This window comes from Aedes aegypti, chromosome 2 (assembly GCF_002204515.2).
Source record: "Aedes aegypti strain LVP_AGWG chromosome 2, AaegL5.0 Primary Assembly, whole genome shotgun sequence".
In the NCBI taxonomy this organism is placed as follows: domain Eukaryota; kingdom Metazoa; phylum Arthropoda; class Insecta; order Diptera; family Culicidae; genus Aedes; species Aedes aegypti.
Window position 1 is genome coordinate 314629224 of NC_035108.1, and position 23183 is coordinate 314652406.

The 23183-nt window shown below is 37.7% G+C and overlaps 2 protein-coding genes across 6 annotated transcripts in view; one reads left to right on the forward strand and one right to left on the reverse strand.

The window, feature by feature from the left end:
- The window catches only part of LOC5573500 (mesoderm induction early response protein 1), a 43619-nt gene extending 25484 nt beyond the window's left edge, over positions 1-18135 (forward strand). For 4 of the 5 annotated variants that reach the window (XM_021845731.1, XM_021845733.1, XM_021845730.1 and 1 more), the window contains 3 exons: positions 11830-12688; positions 16584-16845; positions 17312-18135. In XM_021845731.1, coding sequence (XP_021701423.1) covers positions 11830-12688; positions 16584-16845; positions 17312-17361 — 1171 coding nt within the window. In that variant the 3' untranslated portion in view covers positions 17362-18135. The remainder of the gene's footprint in view (positions 1-11829; positions 12689-16583; positions 16846-17311) is intronic. The other variant, XM_021845732.1, reaches the window with a different exon arrangement.
- The window catches only part of LOC5573499 (calcium/calmodulin-dependent 3',5'-cyclic nucleotide phosphodiesterase 1), a 437832-nt gene continuing 418149 nt past the window's right edge, over positions 3501-23183 (reverse strand). Inside the window, 4 exon segments of the mRNA XM_001660854.2 lie at positions 3501-4529; positions 10555-11128; positions 11130-11753; positions 21828-22077. Coding sequence (XP_001660904.2) covers positions 4402-4529; positions 10555-11128; positions 11130-11753; positions 21828-22077 — 1576 coding nt within the window. The 3' untranslated portion in view covers positions 3501-4401.

Genomic DNA, 23183 nt, shown 5'->3' on the forward strand with positions numbered 1-23183 from the left:
AGAGCGCTCTAACGCTTCCACAAAGGTTTATTTCAGAGATTAAAAAAACTGCAGTAATTTTCACAGAGATTAGCCTGAAAAATAAGCCTAGCGATCATCCCAGGATTTCCCTCCAGATGTTTTTGCACTGATTTTTTTCACTGATTTCTCCAGTTGGTACTTCCAGAAGATTTACCACAAATCCTATAATAGCTCGTCCACAAATGTTTTTCCAAGAAACCTTACAATAAATCCTACGGATTTTTTTTTCCATTTATTCTAGGCATTTTCATTTCGATTCTTGTTCAATATTCATCCACGATTGCTCTCAGTCCTTCAGGCATTGTTCGATGAAATCTATTATAAAGTTTTCCAAGAATTTCTCGATAAATTTGACCGCGATTCCTCATTAGGTTCCTTAAGAACTTTCTCACGCCATTTCCCCAGCATTTTATCAAAATATTATTGTTGCGGTTCACATTTCTCTAAAAAATTAAGGGATGATTCAAATATGACGTCCATCGTTTTTAGTGATTTCTAAACCCTCCTCTGTCACGCTTTTTCCAATACCTTATACATACACTGTCACACTTTCGTAGCTGATGGATCATCCCACATATTTTCGTTATTGAGTCGGTCGAAAGATTTTTGGCTGCGATGATGGACGTCATTTTTGGATGACATTTAAGATGTCCAAATCTATATGTGTTCTTCAAAACTTTATTCAAGGTTCCACATCAGTTATTACAGTAATTGCTCCGATCATTTATAGATATCATAGAATGAAAAAAACCTGAAAATATGAAGAAATTCAATTTTTGTAAATGAGTAGATACCCTGATTGAGTTCCATAAATTTGAGAATTATGGTTATACTAATAGTAAAATAAAGGTTTATAACTTTTTTCAGGGTAATAACATTTTGACTATTTTAAGACTGTGTGTGACTGACAAAGTGTAAAGTAGGTTAATGTGTTAATTTTTTTCTTATTCTCACGTGGAAATAACTGTTTTTATGTATGTACCACGATTAATACATTTCAGGTAGATGTTGACGTCATAATCCCAATATTTCAGCGATCCAACACATTTGTACTTCCGTGAGATGTTTCTATATGAAATGAAATTTTTGTGGAAAAATCAAAAAGATTCCGGAAAATATGTGTGAAGTGTAATGAAAAGACTTGCAACCTTCTACTAATATAACGATAGAGGTTAAAGTACATGCGTGATACTTTGCACAGGAGAAATTTAATGTTATAAATTTTATCTAGTTTCAATACAAGTTTTATATGATATAGTAAACAAAAACTACTATTTCTAAAAATGTATATTGTGGTGAAGTACGTGTAATAATATGTTGCCTATCATATGAATTATTAATTTTAGTAATATCAGCGTTATTAGCTGAAATGTTTCATAAATCACAATTTTCCGTTTTGACCCAATCTCACCCCCTAGACGGTATATTTTGTTAAATCAAAGAAAATTTCAAAAATTGAAAACATTTGCTCTGTATTTCGCTACCTCCCTAGTTCGATGGTCCGGCCAATATCGAGTTAGGAAGAGTAGACTGTAATGTTAAGCCATCCAACGTCAGCATTTTTACCAATGTTTTTTCACTGCTTATGCTAAGTTATCGAAGAACTTTCCTGTTTTGAAATTTTTACCTAGCAAATCTGATGTTGGAGATATGTCGATGTCCTTTGGGGGTCCCACAGGAAGGGGACAATAGTCACCCATTATAAGCAGAATGGGAAGGAACGTTCCAAGTAACATTAGTAGCTGAGTAGCAGCTTAGTCAGCTAAAATGAGTGTACTCTAGCTGAATAAACTGTTATACAGCTGAAAATGTTACTTGTGATATACTTACCACATGGAATATCGAAATATTTGCAACCTCAAAAGCATTATTAATTAATTTCTTCTAAAACGACTACTTTTAAAACTTTTTTGTGTGGTGATCTTCCTGAATTTCTTTCGGAATCCTGAAAATTAATGGTAAAATTACTCAAAAAACTCTGACCGATTTCCTTATATGAAATTTTGGAGGAATCTGTTAGAGACTTCTTGGAGGGTTTTTGAGAGGTATCATTCTATCTTTCCGATGAATAACAAGTTGCATTCACCTAATAATAATTTATCGAAGAAATTTGTCAGAACATGTTAACATGGGATTCATAGAGTCGCTCAAGACAAAACCTCAGAAGAATTATCAGGAGCAATCAAAAAATGGTAGCTTTAGGAATTATTGAACGTTGCTTAAAATGAGTGATTTTTTTTAGAATTTATTGAATAATCTCTCGAAGTGATTTAGAAAAAAACATGGACAATTATCTTGATGATTATTTTGATGAATTTGTAAAGCATTGCCTGAAGGTGCCATTAGTGTAACTTCTATATGAATATTTGGAAGAATTCAAATATCTTGCCTTGAAGAAAATTATTTCAAAAATCCATGTCAAATCAATGCTCGGAGTACCAACTGCGCATTGAATGCAAGTTGAGGCATTAAAGAATCTGTTAAGCAAAAACATACGGTGCCAACCTTCCTAAGTCGAGTCGTTAGAGTTCGTGGCTACAAAGCAAAGCCATGCTGAAGATGTCTGGGTTCGATTCCCGGTCGGTCCAAGATCTTTTCGTAATGGAAATTTCCTTGACTTCTCTGGGCATAGAGTATAATCGTACCTGTCACACGATATACAAATGCGAGAATGGCACCTTTGGCAAGGAAAGCTCTCGGTTAATAACGGTGGAAGTGCTCATAAGAATACTAAGCTGAGAAGCAGGCTCTGTCCCAGTGAGGACGGTAATGTCAAGAAGAAAGAAAGAACTGTACCAATCACAAGTTTGCTTACGATGAAGAGCCCAATGGCTGGTTGATTTTCATTTTCCGAATTCTAACTCAATCCACTGACTGGTTTGAAATTTTCAATTTAAATGAAATGTAGATATATGCAAGAGAAGCTTACAACTTCTTTGAATATATTTTTCTTTTTTTAAAATTCTCCTCTGAAGGCAAAATGAGCACATAATCCTGTTATCAATAATGTTTGGCATATCGGTACCGTCATAGCGAACCTCAATAAAAATCCTGATTTTTTGTGGATTGTTTGATTTAAAAGTAAATTTGTCCTACTGGATGCAACGCCAATGTTCGTCATCAGTGCTTGGTTGAGTCTGTTCCCTTTTTGATAGTCTAGGAACAAGACTGTAAATTGTACATCTTCTGTAAGCTTTGAATTTAGCAATTCATTGAAAAAAAAATCGGAAAATGCTGTCGACAGAAACTCTACACGATACATAGATAAAAATAAAATACAAACATAAATTGAAAGCGACTTAGATTCAGAGCTGACCAAGGTACCTTCCGAGAAAGTGTTTTGCATACAGAAAATTCATTCAATCATCCTTTTTTTTCGAATGACACCATTTGATGCTGCAGAGGCCAGGGAAAAGCGTGTTGTGATGGACGGAAGGATAATAAAAAGAAACACAATTGTGAGCCATTGAGTAGAATTCCATTTTGCAGTAGTACATGTGTGCGGCTTGTAGTTTGCTTTTATTCAACTAATCTGCTTATCTTTTATCATTCTTTATGTATATTGTTAAGTGGGATTTATTTTTTCCCCTGCCTCGGAAAACTGTTGGAACATAATTTATATTATCCGGTCATGCATTTTGTTTTTTTTTCTTTGAGAATTGAAGGGAGAGAGGTTTTTCAAACAGGGTTTTCAGTGCACGGAGTAAAACGATTCTAATGTTTGACGTACATAAAATTTGCTGGTTGTAAGATTGAAAATAGATGGCATGCACTTTCTAAGTGGCCACTTCTTTGTATTTCCTATAATTTATATGAATATGTGTATGACGTGTGAGTGTTTGTGGGCTTGTGTTAGTGTTATCGAGTGTAAGCTGTATGGATAGAGATTGTAAATACTTTGTCATTTCTTTCATCTTTGCTCTATTCTTTTGTATTATGCTATTAGACTCTTTGTTTAGATTGTTCTCTCCTAATAACATTTATCGAAATATGAGTGTGATTCTTTCTAGTATTTCTTTTTTTCTTTTTTTGTAATAAGTTTTTTGCCTACTATTAGCTGGTTTTTAGACTACTGGTTTCCTTGTGAAAGAGTTCGACAACGGCGGCCCCGTGGTGTGGACGTTACCGTTGGCTTGATTTTCATACGCGCACAAAAATACCATCAAAAGACTACTACTTCTTGTTCGTGAGGGTGGTTTGGATTCACTGATCTATCTGCGGTTTGCTTGATCCAGGACTTTTTTGTAGTAGAAAAGTGTCCCAGGCTATGTGGATTTGTGTGTTCAGTACTAACGCTAGTAGTTGCTATAGTAGTAGATGTTACAGTAGTTAGATGTAGTTGCTCTCGTATCGTGACTTAGGATGCTGTAGCAAAACAGTTTATTCCTTGCCGGCTTCTTGCGACTCCTGATCGTCAGCCTCCGGGGCGTCCTCGGTAGTCGGTTGCTGTTCTTCGGCGTTTGCCGCGGCTTCCGCTGCAGCAGCAGCAGCCGCACGGGCTTCGGCATCTGGGGAAGGGAGAAAATTACATAGTTTAATTAGCTAGTCTTTTAATGCTCATATCTATGCAAATTTGAATTGATTTTTAATATTTAGCTCTCACTTGAAAAATTTTGTGAGTTTTTGAAGCATTTTTTGGGACCTTAGCTTAGTAATATCATCCGCGCTTATAGAACAAAGAAATGAAGAAAGTATTTGGCTTCAGTTCCAGTTACGAGCAAGGATAAAGTTCTGCAAATTTCCCTGGAAATAAAGTATTGTCTATCAAACTATATCGTTTGGCAAAATGAGTAGTTTGGAAAATAAAGCTCTCAGTTAATAACTTTAGAAGTATTCATGGAATACTAAGCTAAAAAGCAGACTCTGTCCCAAAGAGGACGTAAAGTCAAGAAGAAAGAGACGACTTTCAGCGGTACAATTTTTATGGGATACTTTTTTCAACGATTCTATGACCAAACAATCTACATATAATGCACAGAGATCCAATGTTCATATGTGTGCACCAGGCATTGCAAAACAGTTATCCCCCGATCAAATCAGAGCTGTAGCAGACGATGATGAACAGACTCTTCCATGATGTGTTACGGATCATGATTGTTAAAGTTAGTACTTAATGAGAGATATTCTCAATTTCATCGGAACTCGACCCCTGATGTGCACAATTAATGAGTCCTAATAATGATCATTTGAGAAGGAAAAAGTATTAGTTAGGGAACTATTGTTACTGGTGTATGCTTCTGCATTTCACTAGATTCACTAGATATTTACTCATGATAATGCTTCGAGAAGTTTTGCGAACCATACAGATCGTCCGAACTGTACTTATCTGTTTGCACGAAGACCGAAAATGTACAGGGAAGTCATATTAGTCGTTTATAGAACACTGAAAGGTCATTCAAACTTTTATTAGTGTCGGATATATGTATTTTCATTTAAATTATCAGTCCCCTCTGGACAGATCTAGAACATTAAATTGATCTGCCTTCATATAGCCTTAAATATAGGTCATCCTTAACTGCTCTCAGTTCTTTGTGGATATATTGATGAAAAATGTAACCGAATTACTGTATTGATCATTATTGAGCATTATACTTAAAACTTTTACACATTAGATATGAGTAATTCTCGCTGAGACCGGCCAACTATTTACACTTGGTCTTTAAAATGATCAAATTTATGCTGATTCGAAAGCTTCTGTCGAGTAAGGAAATTTGGCCGAACGCCATTTGGACGAATGCCGTTTGGCCTAAATTGAAAATAATAGATGATAGATAATAGCTAGCAAGAATTTTTAATGTATTTCAAAGCTGAATTTCAAAGAACAATTTATTCTTAAAGAAGGATAAATCATCATGTATGTACAGCTCTTTAGTATTAGTTGAAGAAATAGTCAATGTTGAAAGAAGAACATCCTAAATGAAAGCAATTATTAACTTCTCTGTTGGCGGTAATATTAGCCGCGTTTGTAGTCAGCTTTTGACAGTAACTTAAATACAGTTTAAGATTTATTCGTCCTTCTGTAGCATCGGTTCGCTTCAATGCTTCCAATCGTATTAAGCGATTTTATTCATAGTTCTAGCAAACACGAGTTTTGGCTTCTACTGTTCTCGACGGAGAAACAGTGAGCCTTAGAGTGGTTCAAAAATCGTTTTCGCTTCACACCGCTCATCCGATACTGGATCAAATTCTGAGTGTCCTCCCAAAATTTGAGCTCATTTGGATGAAAACTGAGACTGCAACAAGCCCTTTAAAGTTTACTATTTACTATTAGAAAAGTAAACAATTCATTCAATCAGTCATAGTGTTTGCCCATGTGCTTTTGGGGGTTAGAGCTACGTTGATACTGTGAGATACATTCATCAGCTACAACTTTACCGAAGACCGTTTTCCAATCGGACACCTCAGTAATTAGTTATTGATTTATATCTAGTCACAAATTCTTCAGCAGTGCTCATTTAACTTCTGAACAGGCAACATTGCTGCACCTGACGTGAAAGATAGCACACACAAATCATGGCTACTATGTTTTACTGCATATATCCAGTGATGCCTGCAGAACAGCCCAACAATTATAGCCAAAGTTTTACAACTCATTCAAAAATCAATAACTAACTACCGGGGCGTCCGATTTAAAAACGGTCTTCGGCAAAGTTGTAGCTTATTATTGTATCTCACAGTATCAACATAGTTCTTATTCCCAAGAGCACATAGGTAAACACTATGACCGATTGAATGAATTGCTTGCTTTTCCCATAGTAATTCCCATATAAACTTGAAAGGGCTTCCCGACCAGAAGCACGTAACAAGATTTTAACACATTCCTATCAGCAGCAGTTAAAAATAACAGAAATTGATATAGTTTTGTTATCAATTTGGCTTTGCTCTCATCTTGTTACATTTTCTGTAACACATTTATAACAACATTTGTTATATATTTGACATCGAATTTATAAGTTTGTTGCAAATAACATCCGATGTCATAAACAGTAACAAAGTTTGCAATAATTTTGTTATTTTGTAACATCCTTGCAACACATTCTGTAATAATTTTGTTATTATCATAACAGGGTTTGTTATATTTTTGTTTAATATGGTGCAAATTTTGTTAGATTTTTTGTTATTTTAACTACATGTTTTATAACAACTGGTGATATAAAAAAATCATATCACGGGAACACATTCTGTTATAATCTTGTTTCTTCCTTCTGGTCGGGTTGTGCAGTCTCAGTTTTCATCCAAATGAGCTCAAATTTTGGGAGGACACTCAGAATCGAATGAGCGATGTGGAGCAAAAACGAACCACTCTAGTGAGCCTATTTGACGTTCACTGGATCGTTCGATTTATTGATATACGAAAGCAACGGTGCAGAGTTAATCTTGGAGGAGAATAAAATCTTACCTAAGTTAACCCTTGTGCTATAAAATTTGTTTTAATAAGTTTCTTTATGAGCGTATTATAAGCCATTATTCCAATAAACTATGAAAAATATTCAAATATGAAAGAACAGCCTACGATCAAAAGAAGGTAAAATCTCTTATAAAAATTAAAGCAAGTGTAATGCAAAAAATTATATCAGTATAACTACAAAGAACTGCCGATAATTTAAAGAAGGTAAAATTCCCAAAAAAATATAAGATTTATTATTGCCAATAGTTATGGAACCAGTACAAATCGAAATGATAGCCTAAGTTTAAAAGTAGAAAAAAATTCTGATGAAAATCAATCAGGAGTAAACCTGGCACACCGTTGGTAATCCAGAAACAACTTAGAGTCTTGACGAGAGTTGAAAACTTCGTCCTGAATTAACGGATCGTTTCAATTATTCTCTTGGAGCACTAATATAGCGACAAATATGACGTTCGGCCACATTATCAAAATCAACAAATGAATTACCTGATTAGTTATTGGGCTATACTTATGACCCCTACTTATCTGCGTTGGAGCAATTTTTTTTTCTTGATTCGGCCAAACGGCATTCGGCCAAATGACCCGTTCGGCTAAATGGCGTTCGGCCAAATGGCCGGACACCGGGATCATCATTTCGCAGTCTAAACTTCGTTCGGATATATGAGATGTATATTTGACACATACACTTTTTTGTTTCTTAGCATTTTTGCACAATTTTTTCACAATTTCTCAAAAAAAACTTCTAGTTTTAGAATCTGTGTCAACATTGATCATTGGTCATATGGATCCAGAGTATTCCGGAAATCCTTGGGGGACCGACGCGTAACCGTAACCCACGTATATATCTCAGGCCACAGATTTTTTATCGTATTCGGATATTCACCCTTCGGAACAATACATTAATGAAAGTATATTGTGAAAAAAATGAAGCAATTTGGTGCAGCCGTCTTTGAGTAATGAGCAGATCTTGAAAACTTAAAAAACCTCATATCGTAATTTTCAGATATCTCTAAGAATACTTAACCAATTTGTATGTTTTTTTTCAGAGTAGCTCCTTATTACATGACATTGTATAGCCCACAATTTATTTTTTCGATAAATTGACGTAAAATAAAATGGCCGCCTAAGACATTTTGTATGGAAAATGCCGGTCCATTGGAATGTCGGAACATTGGAAAATCTTTAAAACAAGATCACCATTCAACAATATCGACACGGATTCTTGAACAAGAAGAGTTTTTTTTAGATCTTGTGAAAAAATGGTGCAAAAATACCGAGAAACAAAAAAGTTATCGTGATTTGATTTATTTTTCTTGCGGTAAAAAATGAAGCTGCCGGTAGAGGGGTTAAAGCAGTTCTTCAGGAACCCTCGATTTTTTAACGATTCTTGGCTCATTCAAACTGCCACAACTCAGAAATTTCTTCAACAATCCCTTCACATGGTTTTGGAAAGAGAAAACATAGGAAATTCATTTGCAAAATAAAAATATTTGGCGGCCATATTGAATTTGGCCGCCATACTAGATTTTATCGGAAAAACTGAGTTTTCATGGTGTTCGCAATCACCGTTTTTTTGCATCATTGGAAAGCTTAGATGGTTTTACACAAAATATGAAGAAATCAGAGATGTGTTTTTTTTTATCAAAAGTTATGTATGGTTTTGTAAAACATTTTTTTTCGCGCTGGTGCAATTTGCTGTCAAATAATGGTGCTATTGCGATTTACGCTCGCTGTGTTGTATTCGAATTGTAAGAGGTTAGCTCTACGATGTATTTAATGAGATATTATAAACATTGGCTCGGTTTCAGATAGAATTTCTCATATCCCAGACAATTAAAATGTACGTATAACAAAATTACCTGGAGGCTTATGTGCAAAATTTCACTTATAAGGCCCGCGAATAGACCTTCTACGTACAAAAGTGGAGGCGATATACGTGCATATATTATGTGATGAATTATAGCATACAATGCGAGTGTATAAATCTTCTACCGAACTAATCTGTGAACTTATGCGACTTAACTTATGATAACAAATGTTGATTTGACAGCTGCTACGGATTGATTCGACTTACTTTGTACGAGTGTACGAGACGAAACAAAATGAACTCAGAAAAAAGGCGTTTTATGCAAGGGAACTCATCAATCTTACGATTTTATCCACCGTGTTTTGCGGGTTTGATGTAATTTGTATGAACAATGAAATGCGACTTTTGGTTGTCTGGGATGTGAGTTACATTCTAGATACAAACATATCCAAATTTTCTGGAAAATTTGGAATACTTTTATGGGTCCATAGATTTGTTATCCCAATTCCAGAAATCTAACACTTTAAAAGCTTAAGCATAACTGATTTATTGAGTAGATCAGATGCTTTAACCTTCAAATAGTGGAATAAGCTAAATATAAATCACTTTTAAGACCTTCACTGTCCATAAACACATGTCAGTCTCATGTTTGCTTGGATTCCTATTCACATGGCAAAGTTATGAGTTTATGGGCAGTTTAGGAATAATTCATTCTCTTATGAAACTGCATTCACAATTTCAAGCGGATTTAAAAATTCCGAAACAAAAATAACTAAGATCTCTCAATAAATGCACTGAACTGAAGCTATTATGAACCAAACGATGTCGAGAGCACAATATACTTAATTGTCTGTTCAGGTATATACCTATATGTACGTAACAAATTCGAACGGAAATATGAAAACAACTCGACTAGATTGTATAAATTCGTGAATTTCTTAATGCCTTTCAGGGTCTTCGAATGTCAGTGAATTTCATTTCAAATGACAATTGAAAGTTGTGAATTTCATCGCCCACAAAAGAAAAAATGGTGAGCCTGACCTTATCATTCTGATGTTCGATACTGTAGTTGGCAATGCTTTCCAAAATAAAATTCCTAAAATGTAAAAATCAATTTTCTTTTTTAACATTTTTCGACGGTTCGGTTTGTAACACAACCCAAGTAACTAAATAGAACTCTAATACGCCACACGAGCTAATATATTGGAGACATACCTTATATCAGCCGTATAATAGCCCTACAAGTAGCGTATTAGTGGGCTAGTGGTCACTTGAAAAGTCCTTTCAATAAAGGCAATCAAATGGTTTTGCAACTCACCTCTCTGCGCCTGTTCCTTCCATATCTTCTTGTTCTCCGCCAGGCAGGTGATCCACGGTTTCTTGATCTCGAACCGATCCGGTTTGGCGCCATTCTTAACGTCCGGCTTCGGTTTCGGTTTATCGCCGGTACCTGCTTCTCCGCTACCACCCCCGCTGCCGCCTCCTCCTCCTCCAGTGCCTCCATTATTGGTTATTGCTTCATTACTTGTATTATTGTGGCTGCTACTGTTGTTGTTGTTGTTCGGTACACTTAGAGTATTGTTTCCTTTAATGCTAGTATTATTGTTATTGTTATTCTTGCTATTACTACTATTCATTGCGATTGGTGCTATCGGTGCTAAAACTATCTCTAACATATCGGCACACACAGCCATACTGGGCTCGACAATAAATTCGATAAAACCGATCTGAGACTCCGCCACAAGCGTATTGTTCCGATCGCACAGCGGACTAAAGGGGAGCCCGAGTTCCTGCTCGAGATCGCCCTGCCGGAAGAACTCCTCGAGCAGTAGCATTGTCCACTTGTGATGGATGTCCCAGCGTTTGGCCGGATGAGAAATATCACAACAATGCCAGCACCAGCGAGAGCGCCTTGGACTTGTCCACCTGCGGCTCGGCCAGCGTTAGCAGGTTGCGCATGTTCTTCAGTTGCTGAAAGTGGAACGACATATCGGTCGCAAGTACCATGTCAATTATCAGTGACCGCAGCTCGCGGTACTCCTCCTTCGAGAGATTCTGCAGCACATTGCAGTCGTCCTCTTTCAGCACCCGAAACGCTGCACTGATGTGATGGTTCTCTAACACGGCACGATCGTTGTACAGCATCGCTGTATCCGATCCGGACATCACGTGGAAATTGTTGGTCGTCCCCGTGTGCTCGTAGTCGTGAATTAAGGCCGCTAGCAACGTGGCGAAGATCTCGAGATCGGTCAGCCAGTGCATCATCCCCGTTTGGCAGAGGATATGGTGTACGGTTTGTGCGACATCGGCGGCATGCAGGTTGTTGTGGTACGGATTGCGGAAGCGACAGTAGCCCTCCTCGATGCGCGATAGGAACGTTTCCAGCGTGGCCGGCGGAATCTTGAACTTATGGATGCTACCGTAGCGGTTGAGCAGGTCGTACCCCAAGTACTTGACCGGTTGGCAGTTGCCTGCGTCGGCCAAGGCAAACACGTCGAACGACCAGTCGTCCAAACACTGAAAGTTAAAAAAAAAAAAAAACAATGTAAGTAAAGTAATATCTTAAAATACGTTTTTTTTTTTCTATTTTCAGAACCTCATTGTTAACAACGATGCCTAGTGAAGAAGTACAACAGCAACAACAGCAATCTCAACAGCAGCAACCTCAGGCGAATCAAGCGGATCAAGCGATACTGGCGAGGGCACCGCCAGACGAGGAAGAGGAAGATGACGACGAGGATGATGACGAGGCAACCGGAGGTGATCCCACGGATGGAGCTCGTAGCTATTCTAGCACACAGGTTGCATCAGCTGGGGGTGGTTTCTACGAGGAGGATGAAGAAGAAGAGGAAGACGAAGGAGAGGAACAACCCGGTCTGAGGCAGCTTTTCGCGCCAATCCGTACGTTATCTATCAATCTTCTACCCATTCTACAACCCAACCTAAATACGATCATCTCTTCAGCGGACACACAAGCGCAGAGCGAAGACGAAGAAGATGGGGACTACATTCCGGACGAGGAAGTCAAAAAGACCATCATGGTGGGGAGCGACTTCCAAGCGGTGATACCGGAGGGCCTCTGCCGGTACGACGACGCGTTGCCTTACGAGAACGAAGACAAACTGCTGTGGAATCCGACGGTGCTCGGCGAGGATCTCATCGAAGAGTATTTGAAAAAAATTGCCGCTGCGGCGAGCAGTAATACAGGGACCCCGCACACGAACAGTGTGTTCTCAATACCGCTGGGTAAGCACCTGCGGGACGACGAACAGGGACTGTACCTGTTGCAGCAGTGTGGCCACAACGTTGACGAAGCTCTGCGGCGGAAACGGATAAACGCGGTTCCGGTTGCCGAGCAGCAGATGAGCATATGGTCCGAGGAGGAGTGTAGGAATTTCGAAAACGGTCTCCGGATACACGGGAAAGACTTCCACATGATACAACAATCGAAGGTGAGTGGGGGATTGTTGAATGGTTAGAATTACGAAATTGTGCGATGTGTTCTTTACAAGGCACCATGCGTCTCCATATACTGATTTGAAACTCTTTGGGTGGTATGAATGTAAAGAAGAAAATTAGAATAATCGAATCAGTGTCTGCATATTTCAATATACAGTCAACAACGCCGATCCTCAGTGGGATCCGTCATCGTTGAATTCTTCTTTGTGTGAATGTTTGTTTGACAATACATGCACGAATCTGGTAGGACGTGCATTCAGTTTTTCAATTACTTTTTCTACACTGATTCTCATCCACCTACTGACAGCAAATTCAATTTCGCTAGTGAAAAAAATCATTTCCGTCAGAAACCCCACAGAAACATCCGCAAATTGCAAAAGTTGTATTTTTTTTATTAGAAAACAATCATGACTCATCAACTGGAGGCATCACATTGCAGTTTTCTTACACCAGTAACAATTAATTCATTTGTAATTTTTTATATTCAATTTTCAATTTCAGTGCCTCTAGGTGAAATTGAATTTTGAAATGACACCAACAGTGGGTGAAACTGAATGCGTGCGTGTGTTGCACCCACTCTCTTCCTCGTCGCATTCGCACCCGAAGTCAGATTGACTTCTTGCTAGCGGAGTTTGTTTTTGTTAGTTTTCGCACTGATCGGGTATCATTCGACTGAATTTTTACGACACTGAATCGAATTCTCGGTAGTAAAAGCTACATATGAAGAATGGAACATATTTCCCATAAAAGCATAACTGTCCCATATGTATTTCCGAATCAAAATGTCTTCATCCCAAAACACTTGCTTTAATTAGCAAAACTATTGTTTTAATATATGTATACTTTACAACACATTTAGAAATTACAGTCGAGTCTCATAATAAACGCATTCCTATAACGCGCATTCCTATAAGACACACTAGAGCGTTATAGCAGACGCAGGGCTTAAGGAAGTTTCAGCACTCAGATCTACCTTTAGGAGTTGAGGGTCATACTTTTTAGTTGAGAACTTGGCCGGTAAGAGCGCTTTTTCAGACTTGCACTGTATGAACCATAAGAGATAGGACTGCAAAAATTTGTAACATATGGTATCTCTAGCTCCTGATATTTTAGAAGGTTAATATCTTCGGAAGAGCTGTTCAGTAGTTCAAGGGCTGACATGCGGTGGCCATTCTGATACGGAATTATTCCATCAGGCGGCGCTAGTGAGCATGGAATTTTTGTTCTGCGGATAGCTCAGCAGTCTGACCACTTAGAAAGATGGCGGTTTCGGCAAAGTTGTTCAGTAGATCGTTGCACGCCTGACATAACCTCGAAACTCCCTATAAAAATGTCAACAATTCCAGCAGTGAATGTCAACTCCATTTAAAAAAATCTAAACAACTCAAGCAGTGAAGGTCACAGAGCAGGACAGTTAATTGAGCGTGATGGAAGAAAGGCAGAGAAGGAGACTTTTTTTGTGACGTCACCATGCTCTGTTCTGTAGCACAAGGGCTAACATTATTTGAGCCAAAAGTTTCGAGATTTTTTTTTTGGGAATAGTTTAGTAGCCTGACTACTTAGAAAGATGGAGTCTACGTGAAAGTTGCTCAGTAGCACAAGGACTAATATTATATAAGCCAAAAGTTTCGAGGTTTTGCCACCAGGCGGTGCTAGTGGTGTAATAGGCAATGTTTGGATAGTTTTTCAGTTTTTTGATAGTTAGTTCAGTTTATTCGCTGAATTACCAAGAGCACGTACTGTATCAATATTCGTCACTATGTCACCTATTAGATATGTAGATCTTACCACCTATATTCCATAAAGTTCTTGTATAGCTTAGAACATCTCTCAACACGACACTACTATGCATCAAAAAAGCAACATATTCCTCTGAACTTCTTGTATACGCAACGATCCTCAAAGCTTGACAGACCACGCTTGTAGGCCTGAAGATTATATTCCAGAGTACCCTGAAGTTTAAGGCGTGCATTACCTATAATATGTATTGATATTTCATAAATTAAACACGTCTTAACTGAACTGCAATTCTTGGGTGCAGAACTACTTGCCCACTTTCATGATTCACTTTGGCATGGGGGGTTTTTCTCGGCCGAATCGACTGCAAATTTGCAACAAGTAGCGCTTCAGTACGATGCATATTGTGGCCAAATATGAACTTCATAGCTTTCAAAAAACCCCACTGCCGAAACGAATCAAAAGTGTCAAGAATAGCATCCGGCTCCTACTTAGATTTCGGTGGAGATTTGGGGTTTCCATGCAAAATTCTTAAATTCCCATGGAATTTATTTCATTATTATTTTACTGGACTTTTATTTAGGTATTTTAACATAGGAATACCGGAATCGCTGTAGAAATTTTGGGACGCCGATAGTAATGTGGGTCGCATGGCCGTGTGGTTAGTGTCGTCAGGGATTTAAGCACATCATGTCATGGGGTGTGGATTCGATTCCCGCTACAGCCATCGAAACTTTTCGTAAGGAATGTTTCTCGGCAGTGCCACTGGAGCATGCTTTTCTGTTGTCTAGTGTAAAGTTACAGTCTGTGCAGCTAAATGGCTGAAGACGGTGTCCGTGTCTTTTAATATCCGTAAGAATTCTTTGGTTCCAGTTCCGGGAATTTCGGAAATCCGGTAGAAAATCTGGGATTCCCATGTAAAATTTTTGTTGCGGGTGGGAATCTATGAACTTTTGGTGATTTTTTTTTTTTTTTGAATCCTATGGATATCTTTGAGACTTGTATTAAAGTGTTAGAGATTCTTTAAGGAAACTATGGAAATTCTGATATTAATAATGATAATTCTGAGAGTATTTTTTGATATCTTGTAAAAATCACAAATGATTCAAAGATTTCGAGGGGAAGATTACGAAGGGAATCTAAGGCTATCACTGAGTAATCACTGCCTACAATAACTACCGGAGTTTATGTTTTGCAATCCTTTTGGAATCTTTGAGACTTTGATTTGAGTCTCGAGGATTTGTTTAGGTAATTTTTGAGATTTTTGTGAGATTTGTGTAAATTCTGATGTAAATCTTAGAAATTCTGATAGTATTTTTTCGATTCTATTTTTGTGAAAATCATTTGAATTTTGTTGATATCATCTTTAGGATCTTTAGGAAGGAATCTGAAATTATGGTGTGAAACTTTTAAATACCTTTAGGAATCTTCCAGATTCCAATGGAAATCCTTGGGATATCGGCAAGGAACTTTAAAATTCAGTGGTTATCCTCAGAATTCAGTGAGAGTATTCCCTGAATTCTAACAATTACTACCGGTTCTTATCTTTTGGAATTTTGTAGAAATCTGTAAGATTCTGGAATAAGTCTGGAATAATTCATTAATGATTTTTTTTAGATTTTGGTGAGCTTCATGTAAATTATGTTACACATATTGGTTTTCTTTGGAAATTTAGTAAAACCATTGAGATTTCGTTGATAATATTTAGGATTACGTAGGGGATCTGAGATACTGGTATTACCCATTTGTATACCCTTAGGAATCTTTCAGAAATCTTTGGGATATCGGTAAGGCACTCTAAGATTCCAGTGGTTATCCTAAGAATACAGAGAGAGCATTCAATGTATTATAACGATTACTACCGGAACTTATCTTCTTGAGTCTTGTGGGAATCTTTAAGCCTCTGGTTTGAATCTTTGAGATTCGTTCACAAATTTTGGTTGAGATATCTGTAAATTCGGATGCGAATCTTGAATATTCTGATAACCTTTGGGAACTTCCGATGGGTATCTTTGGGATAAGTATCAGTAAGGAACTTTAGGATTTCAGTTACTACAAGCTTCAGATATCAACTGCAATCGTTGAATCAGTTTTACAAAACACCATGCGTTCCCATGGAGAGCCTAACTGATTTGAACACCTCCATTTCAGGTTCGCACCCGGTCCGTAGGCGAATTGGTGCAATTCTACTACCTGTGGAAGAAAACCGAACGGCACGACCTATTCGCCAACAAAGCACGACTCGAGAAGAAGAAGTACAACCTCCATCCAGGGTTGACGGACCACATGGACCGGTTCCTGGAGGAGCAAGAAAATAGCACCGGTTTCGGCGATAGGAGCTCGTCGCCCGGTTTCGCTAGTTTGTACGGTGGCACCCCGGAAGCCAAGCGACAACGTCTGATGGATTCGAAAGGTGAGTTTGATAGCGGCAGTTACTAATTGTGTGTTGTGTCAACAGTGCTGTCTCTGTGGCGGAGCATGAAAAGGGCTAGGACATCATCATTTCATCATCATCGCTGCACATAAATCCACTTGCGTCAAGTGTGGGTACGGGAAAGCACACTCCATTATGGCCATGTCTATCATTATTCACAACGCATTACTGCTTTTTACCGGCGAAGGTTGGTCCCCCGTACAAAGATGAGTATTTGACAAACAAAGTGATAATATAATATAAATTTTTATGAAAATTATTTTTACGAGAAATTCAGTGACTGATCCTAAAGTAAGGGACCATCCTGACCCAATACGCATAGCTGCATATTTTCGTTTCTCTGTGTTTCGCGCTCCTTCTAAGATTCCGTCCATTTGAAAAATATTCCCTTCTTTCCAATCCATGATTACGCAAACTGAAAAAAAAATATCACCATCTACTGCAGACCACTCAGCCAGCACAGGATCTTCGAAAAGGTCTTCGTCAGCACTGTGACTTGGTCCTGCGGTGTTTCCCTCTGGGAGGGCACCACTAGCTAAGTAAACATAACATCATTCACACCGGGCAGAACCGACAGTCAGTGGTGTACAGCAAAAGGCAAGCACAAGGTAGTAGTAGGTAACTGGAGTAGCTGTACGCCATCACACGACGGAAGCAAAAAATAAGAAAGGGAAAACTTGCAATGCAGCACCGTATATTGCACTCTTAAAGCTGAAAGACTTGACTAGAAGTGGAAGAGCCCTTTAGGGCAATGGAAAACAGCAAAAAAGGACAACCGAACTTTCGAGAAAGTAGGTATAGGTAGGGCACCTAACGTGGCAGTGCTAGAACTGCCAGCTCTTTGTTCTGAGATAGATTTTCGTTTTACGTTTTCTTCGCTTCTGTGCACACACCGGAGACGCATTGTGTGAAGAAAGTGCTATTTAACTGTATTAAGTTATAAAAGTGATTCAGTTTTATTGACACATTTTTGAAATGGAAAGTATTTGTTGACAGAGTCGTCGAACGAGATCGTTGAGGGTTGAGCAATCGCTATACAGCGCGTCATAGAAGATAATATAAGATTCCGAATTGGATACAGATATTACCTCTTTCGTAAAACATTACTCTAAACTTTAGGAATCGAATCGAAATTGGATATACTAGGAATTGGAGAAGGTAAACGAAAAATTAACTTAACGTGGATGTAACAAATTGTGCAGACAAAATTATCAAAATTACACTGAACATGCAGATGCATGCAAAATATAGTCCAAAATCAAAAGTTAATCTTGTAAATATTTTCTTGATCAATATCCGAAAGTCCTGCAAAAATTAATCAAAATTACAACATGCAGATGCATGCAAAATATAGTCCAAAATCAAAAGTTAATCTTGTAAATATTTTCTTGATCAATATCCGAAAGTCCTGCAATTATCATTCTTCATCGATTATTTTTAAAATTTTCTTTTGCGCGTTTTCAATGATTTTTTTCCTAGTACCGTTAAGTCACCAGTCACCGTGCGGCCTCCATTCACCGTGCACATATACAAATTCCTACAGCATATTCATACAATTTTCACAAAATTATTCTTTTGTCAGCAAAATAATAAAAAACTGATGAATGAAGTAGTTTTTGTCACAAAGCATTTTGAAAAACCTAGTTTATGTAGTCAAAATCTTGAGAATTCTGTTTGATGATGAGATTTTTCTACATTCTTAGTAGAAACGCCAAAAATTCACATTTTTCATTTTAGCGATAAAGTATGAAAGTTTTCAAAATTTCAACAATGTCTCACTGTAGATACTATAAGTAAACTATATTTCATCGTATGAGCAATGAGATTTTATGCAAATTAGAATTTTTCATTTTGTTTCAGTCGAAAATCAAATCCACAGTGAATGGATCCATTTCAAATTAATATGGTTCCTATTACCGTGCATTAGTGTAAAAGGCATGAAATTATTCAGTAATATTAGATTTATTGTTATGCCGTCATTAAAATACTTCATACTTAGTTTTTGAGTGAATATGGTTGAAAATTCATTGAGTTGAAAATTATTCAATGTATTTTTTTTTTCGAAAATCTTTAGGTATTCTTACACCAATACCATTAGAGTAAATTGCTAGGGATGCATTCTGGAATTTTGACATAGTTTTCTCCAGAAATTCTATTGAAAATTCCTCCTTCTCACTATTTCTAAATATTATTTTAAAATTTATCCCAGGTGCATTTTGAGGGATTTTTTTTCGGCGCTTTCCACTTCCCTGGTTCTAAATGGCATATTCCAGTGATTTTTGGTAAATTTTCACATAGATTTGGTTCTTGTTATTTTTTTTTTTTTGAAAGAGTGTACCTAGATGTAAATTTCTAGAACAATGATGTTACATTTTTATCAGTTCATGGCGCAATGCCGGTAATACCATCTATTAAAATTTTAACATTCCACTTTTGTTTTTAGTGTAGCAATCGAGTCTAAATGAAGTAAAACGATAAAACATTGAAAGAACAATATATCCATAATGTGTATATACTATATTCAAAAACTATAAGTTCTTGTATGAACGCCGGATAGCATAAGCATAGATGGCCGTACAATTCGTAGTTGCTGATTGACTATCCAAATTACACAGAGAACCAATGAACGGGGGTTGAGATTAGCTAACCATTTTCAATGTGCACAATTCGAGAGCTCAGAATATAAAGAAGTCAATAACGGCGTCGTCCTCGTCCTTACGGCCATCATTGATATAATCATTACCATGTATATTCTAATGTTTTTAATAGATTTCGTAACGCTAGCCGCATAAGTGACCTATATGCATCATTAGGAACAAAATTCATTATTTCGCTATAGGCCCTATTCAAAAGTTGGTCTCGAAAACTTATTTATGAAAATAAAACATCAAATTTGTATCACAAAACTCAAAAAATATAACATGAGAAACTGAGAACTTTTGTTCGTCAAGCGAAAAATAATTGTAAGGAGCTTGCAATCTTGCTATGCTGGAAAAATTGACTTAACCTTCTAACTATCATCACACAGTGGCATATTCACCCTAGTTTAGAGGACGATATCGACTGCGGATGGTTTCAGGTGGAAACAGAGGAATTTGGTGCTGACATAGTGTTCGACGGAGATACACTCCCGTGCAAAAGTTTGGGTTCACCCCCTGAAAAACATACAAAAGTATTCTGTCCATATCTCTGTGATTACACGTCCAATTGAAACTCTTTAAGCCGCATTCGAAAGGCAAAGAGTTATTCTTACTTCGTATGTATTTTTCCAAAAACATTTTTTGAATTTTGTATACTTAATTTTTACTTAAAGTTGTTACATTTTTCAAAAAACACATTGAAAAATTTAATCTATTTTCCTCAGTATTGGATCGACCAAAATTTTAAATCAAAATGTCATTAGAATCATAATCTTATATTCTTTGAAGAGACCCCACTAAATTTTGGCGGAAACATCTGGAAAGTATTCAAAATCAATCAAACAGTCAGTCAAGTCATTGTGCAAAAGTTTGGGTTCACTCCTCAGTATGATGCAAATCGTGCAAAAGTTTGGGTTCACCTGAGCCACACGCACATCATTTTTGTCAATATCTCTGCCATTTTTCAACCGATTTTAATAGTTTAAAGCTTTTTTGGGCGCAAATAATGGCGCGTAGGGTAAGTGTTCCCTTAGTTGTGGGTGTTCCTATAGTTGCGGTAGTGCCGTTTTCACTGGTTTTATTGCATTAGCCACAGAACCGACACTGCCAATCGACGTTTTGGCTTGTTGATACACGGATAGTTGAAAAGAGCGTTCAAATTGCTTCAAAACTGATGAAATATCACTAAAATTGCTAAAACTTTTCTTGCTTGTACCAATAGTTGCGGTAAAGTGTTCCTATAGTGGAGGATCCTATAAGAAACCCACGGATACCGCAACTATAGGAACACAAATTAAAGAAATACCGCAACTAAAGGAACAGTGTACCAATAGTGGAGGTATTTTTCACTGACATGCCGTGGATTACTGCGATGAAATCATTTTTCTCATTAAGTCAAAGGTCGTTACTTCCCGTTGCAACATTAACATGTACATTAATTGCGCTTATTGAATTAAGGCGATTAAACGAAGTTCAATCGTGCTTAGTACCTCCACTATTGGTACATCTACCCTACATGATTGGTTTGAGATTTCACAGATTTGTAAGTTCAGGTGAACCCAAACTTTTGCACGATGACTTGACTGACTGTTTCATTGATTTTGAATACTTTCCGGATTTTTCCGCCAAAATTTCGTGGGGTCTCTTCAAAGAATATAAGATTACGATTCTAATAAAACTTTGATTTAAAATTTTGGTCGATCCAATGCTGAGGAAATTAGATATGATTTTTCATTGTGTTTTTTGAAAAATGTCACAACTTCAAGTAAAAATTTAGTATACAAAATTCAAAAAATGTTTTTGGAAAAATACATACGAAGTAAGAATAACTCTTTGCCTTTCGAATGCGGCTTAAAGAGTTTCAATTGGACGTGTAATCACAGAGATATGGACTGAACACTTTTGCATGTTTTTAAGGGGGTGAACCCAAACTTATGCACGGGAGTGTATATTCAATGTTGTTGAAGAATTCGTTTACCTTGTAATACTTGTGACATGTGACAATGATGGACATGGATGATACACCTTGCGAACGACACGAAGTTTGTCTTATAAAACGTTGAATTTGGAGTTCAACAATACGCCAGGTAATGGCTTGAGCACGCGAGATGCGACTTTGGAAGTGACACAAAAAGAGCGTATAGAACGCGGTAGACTTCTCTGGGCTGGTCGCTATAAGACTGTTTGTGAGTAGAAAATCCATAATATACTAGCCGTATACATACAGGTATTGGTGAAGGTTGAAGAACATAGGAAATCGTAAAATCAGATGATCTTTACGTTGCATTTTACCAAAGCATGAAATGTTCAAACTCTACTTACCTTTAGCACCTTGACCACCTCGGGCGGAAACTGCATCAGCGCCGTACTGGAGATGCGCCGGTAGATCCGATCGACGAAGATGCCCGCCCGGATGGCGTGGGCTACCGAGCGGAACTTGGGTTTCTCGTCCGACCGTTTCCGGGTGGTTCCGAGCTGGCGGGTGAATGTGGACGCCAACCATTCCCGCACCTCCGGTGGTACGGCATCCGGTTGCACCTCCGATAGTTCATCATCCTCGTCAGCAAGACGCCTGTTCACAATGATGACGATGGGTTGCACCGGAAGTGATTATCGTTCAGATGGAGGGGAAAGAGAAGAGACGAGAAAAAGTTTGAATTAGTAAACGTGGGCGCGGTGCCATGTGGCGACTACGAAGGGATGCAGGAACAAGGATTCAAACTGAAATTAATTGGAACGGTCGTGGTAATAACTTGGTGTACAAAACAAAAGTTAGAGTGAGGTTGATAACTCCTTCGGAAGAAACGTGTTGTTTTAATTGAGATTTTCCAAAGGTGAAATTAAAATTGCATTCATACTACTCGCTACTCGCAGCACGCAGAGGTAAACAACTTTTCGCGCTTATGTCAGTCTATTCAGCAATGCACAAAGTTTTAGTTATTGCACAGTCCGATAAATTAGATTCACTGCGAACTGACACGGAAGAAGTTTCAGTATAGAGCACTTAATCTAAGGAAAAGCGTTTTTATTTATCGTTTGCGGTTAATTCACTAAGTGATATCGTAAAAAAAGTGGAAGGGTGTTATCTGAGTAAAAGGTTGGGAAATTGGTGGGTAGTGAAAGAATGGTTTAAAACATAGCGATTGTAACGAGCAATAAAAAGAGTAGATAAATGTGACAATGTTAAGGATTCTATATTGCCTAGCGTGCCAAAGTGCAATTTGTTTGATTTGAACTCTACAGAAGCACCAGTGGGATGTGTTTGTCGTTCTACAAATTACAAGCTCTACGTTTGCTCTCTTCTACAGTCTGTGATGGTACTTATCGTGGTTTGATAGCTGCGTTGTGGTTCGAATGAGTATCTACGACGAGGTTTTTTTTCGAATGTAATATATGTAACACTAGTAAAGGATCGAAAAGGCTGGCCTGGTCAACTAGTTATTGCTGTTGGCATTTTGTAGAATTTTCGATTAGTAATTACTCTGCAATGTTGCAACCATCTTGTTTCAGAATTGTGTAGTATAGTAATGATTAGCATCAAGCAAACTTGATACCATCGTCTTTCTTTATCATCGGATCTACTTCCTGACCTTTGAAGTCGTTTACTCTATCTAGTATCCCATTTTACGTATCGTACCAACTTGCCACAACTATCGAAACTTTTTGTCATCAAGACTC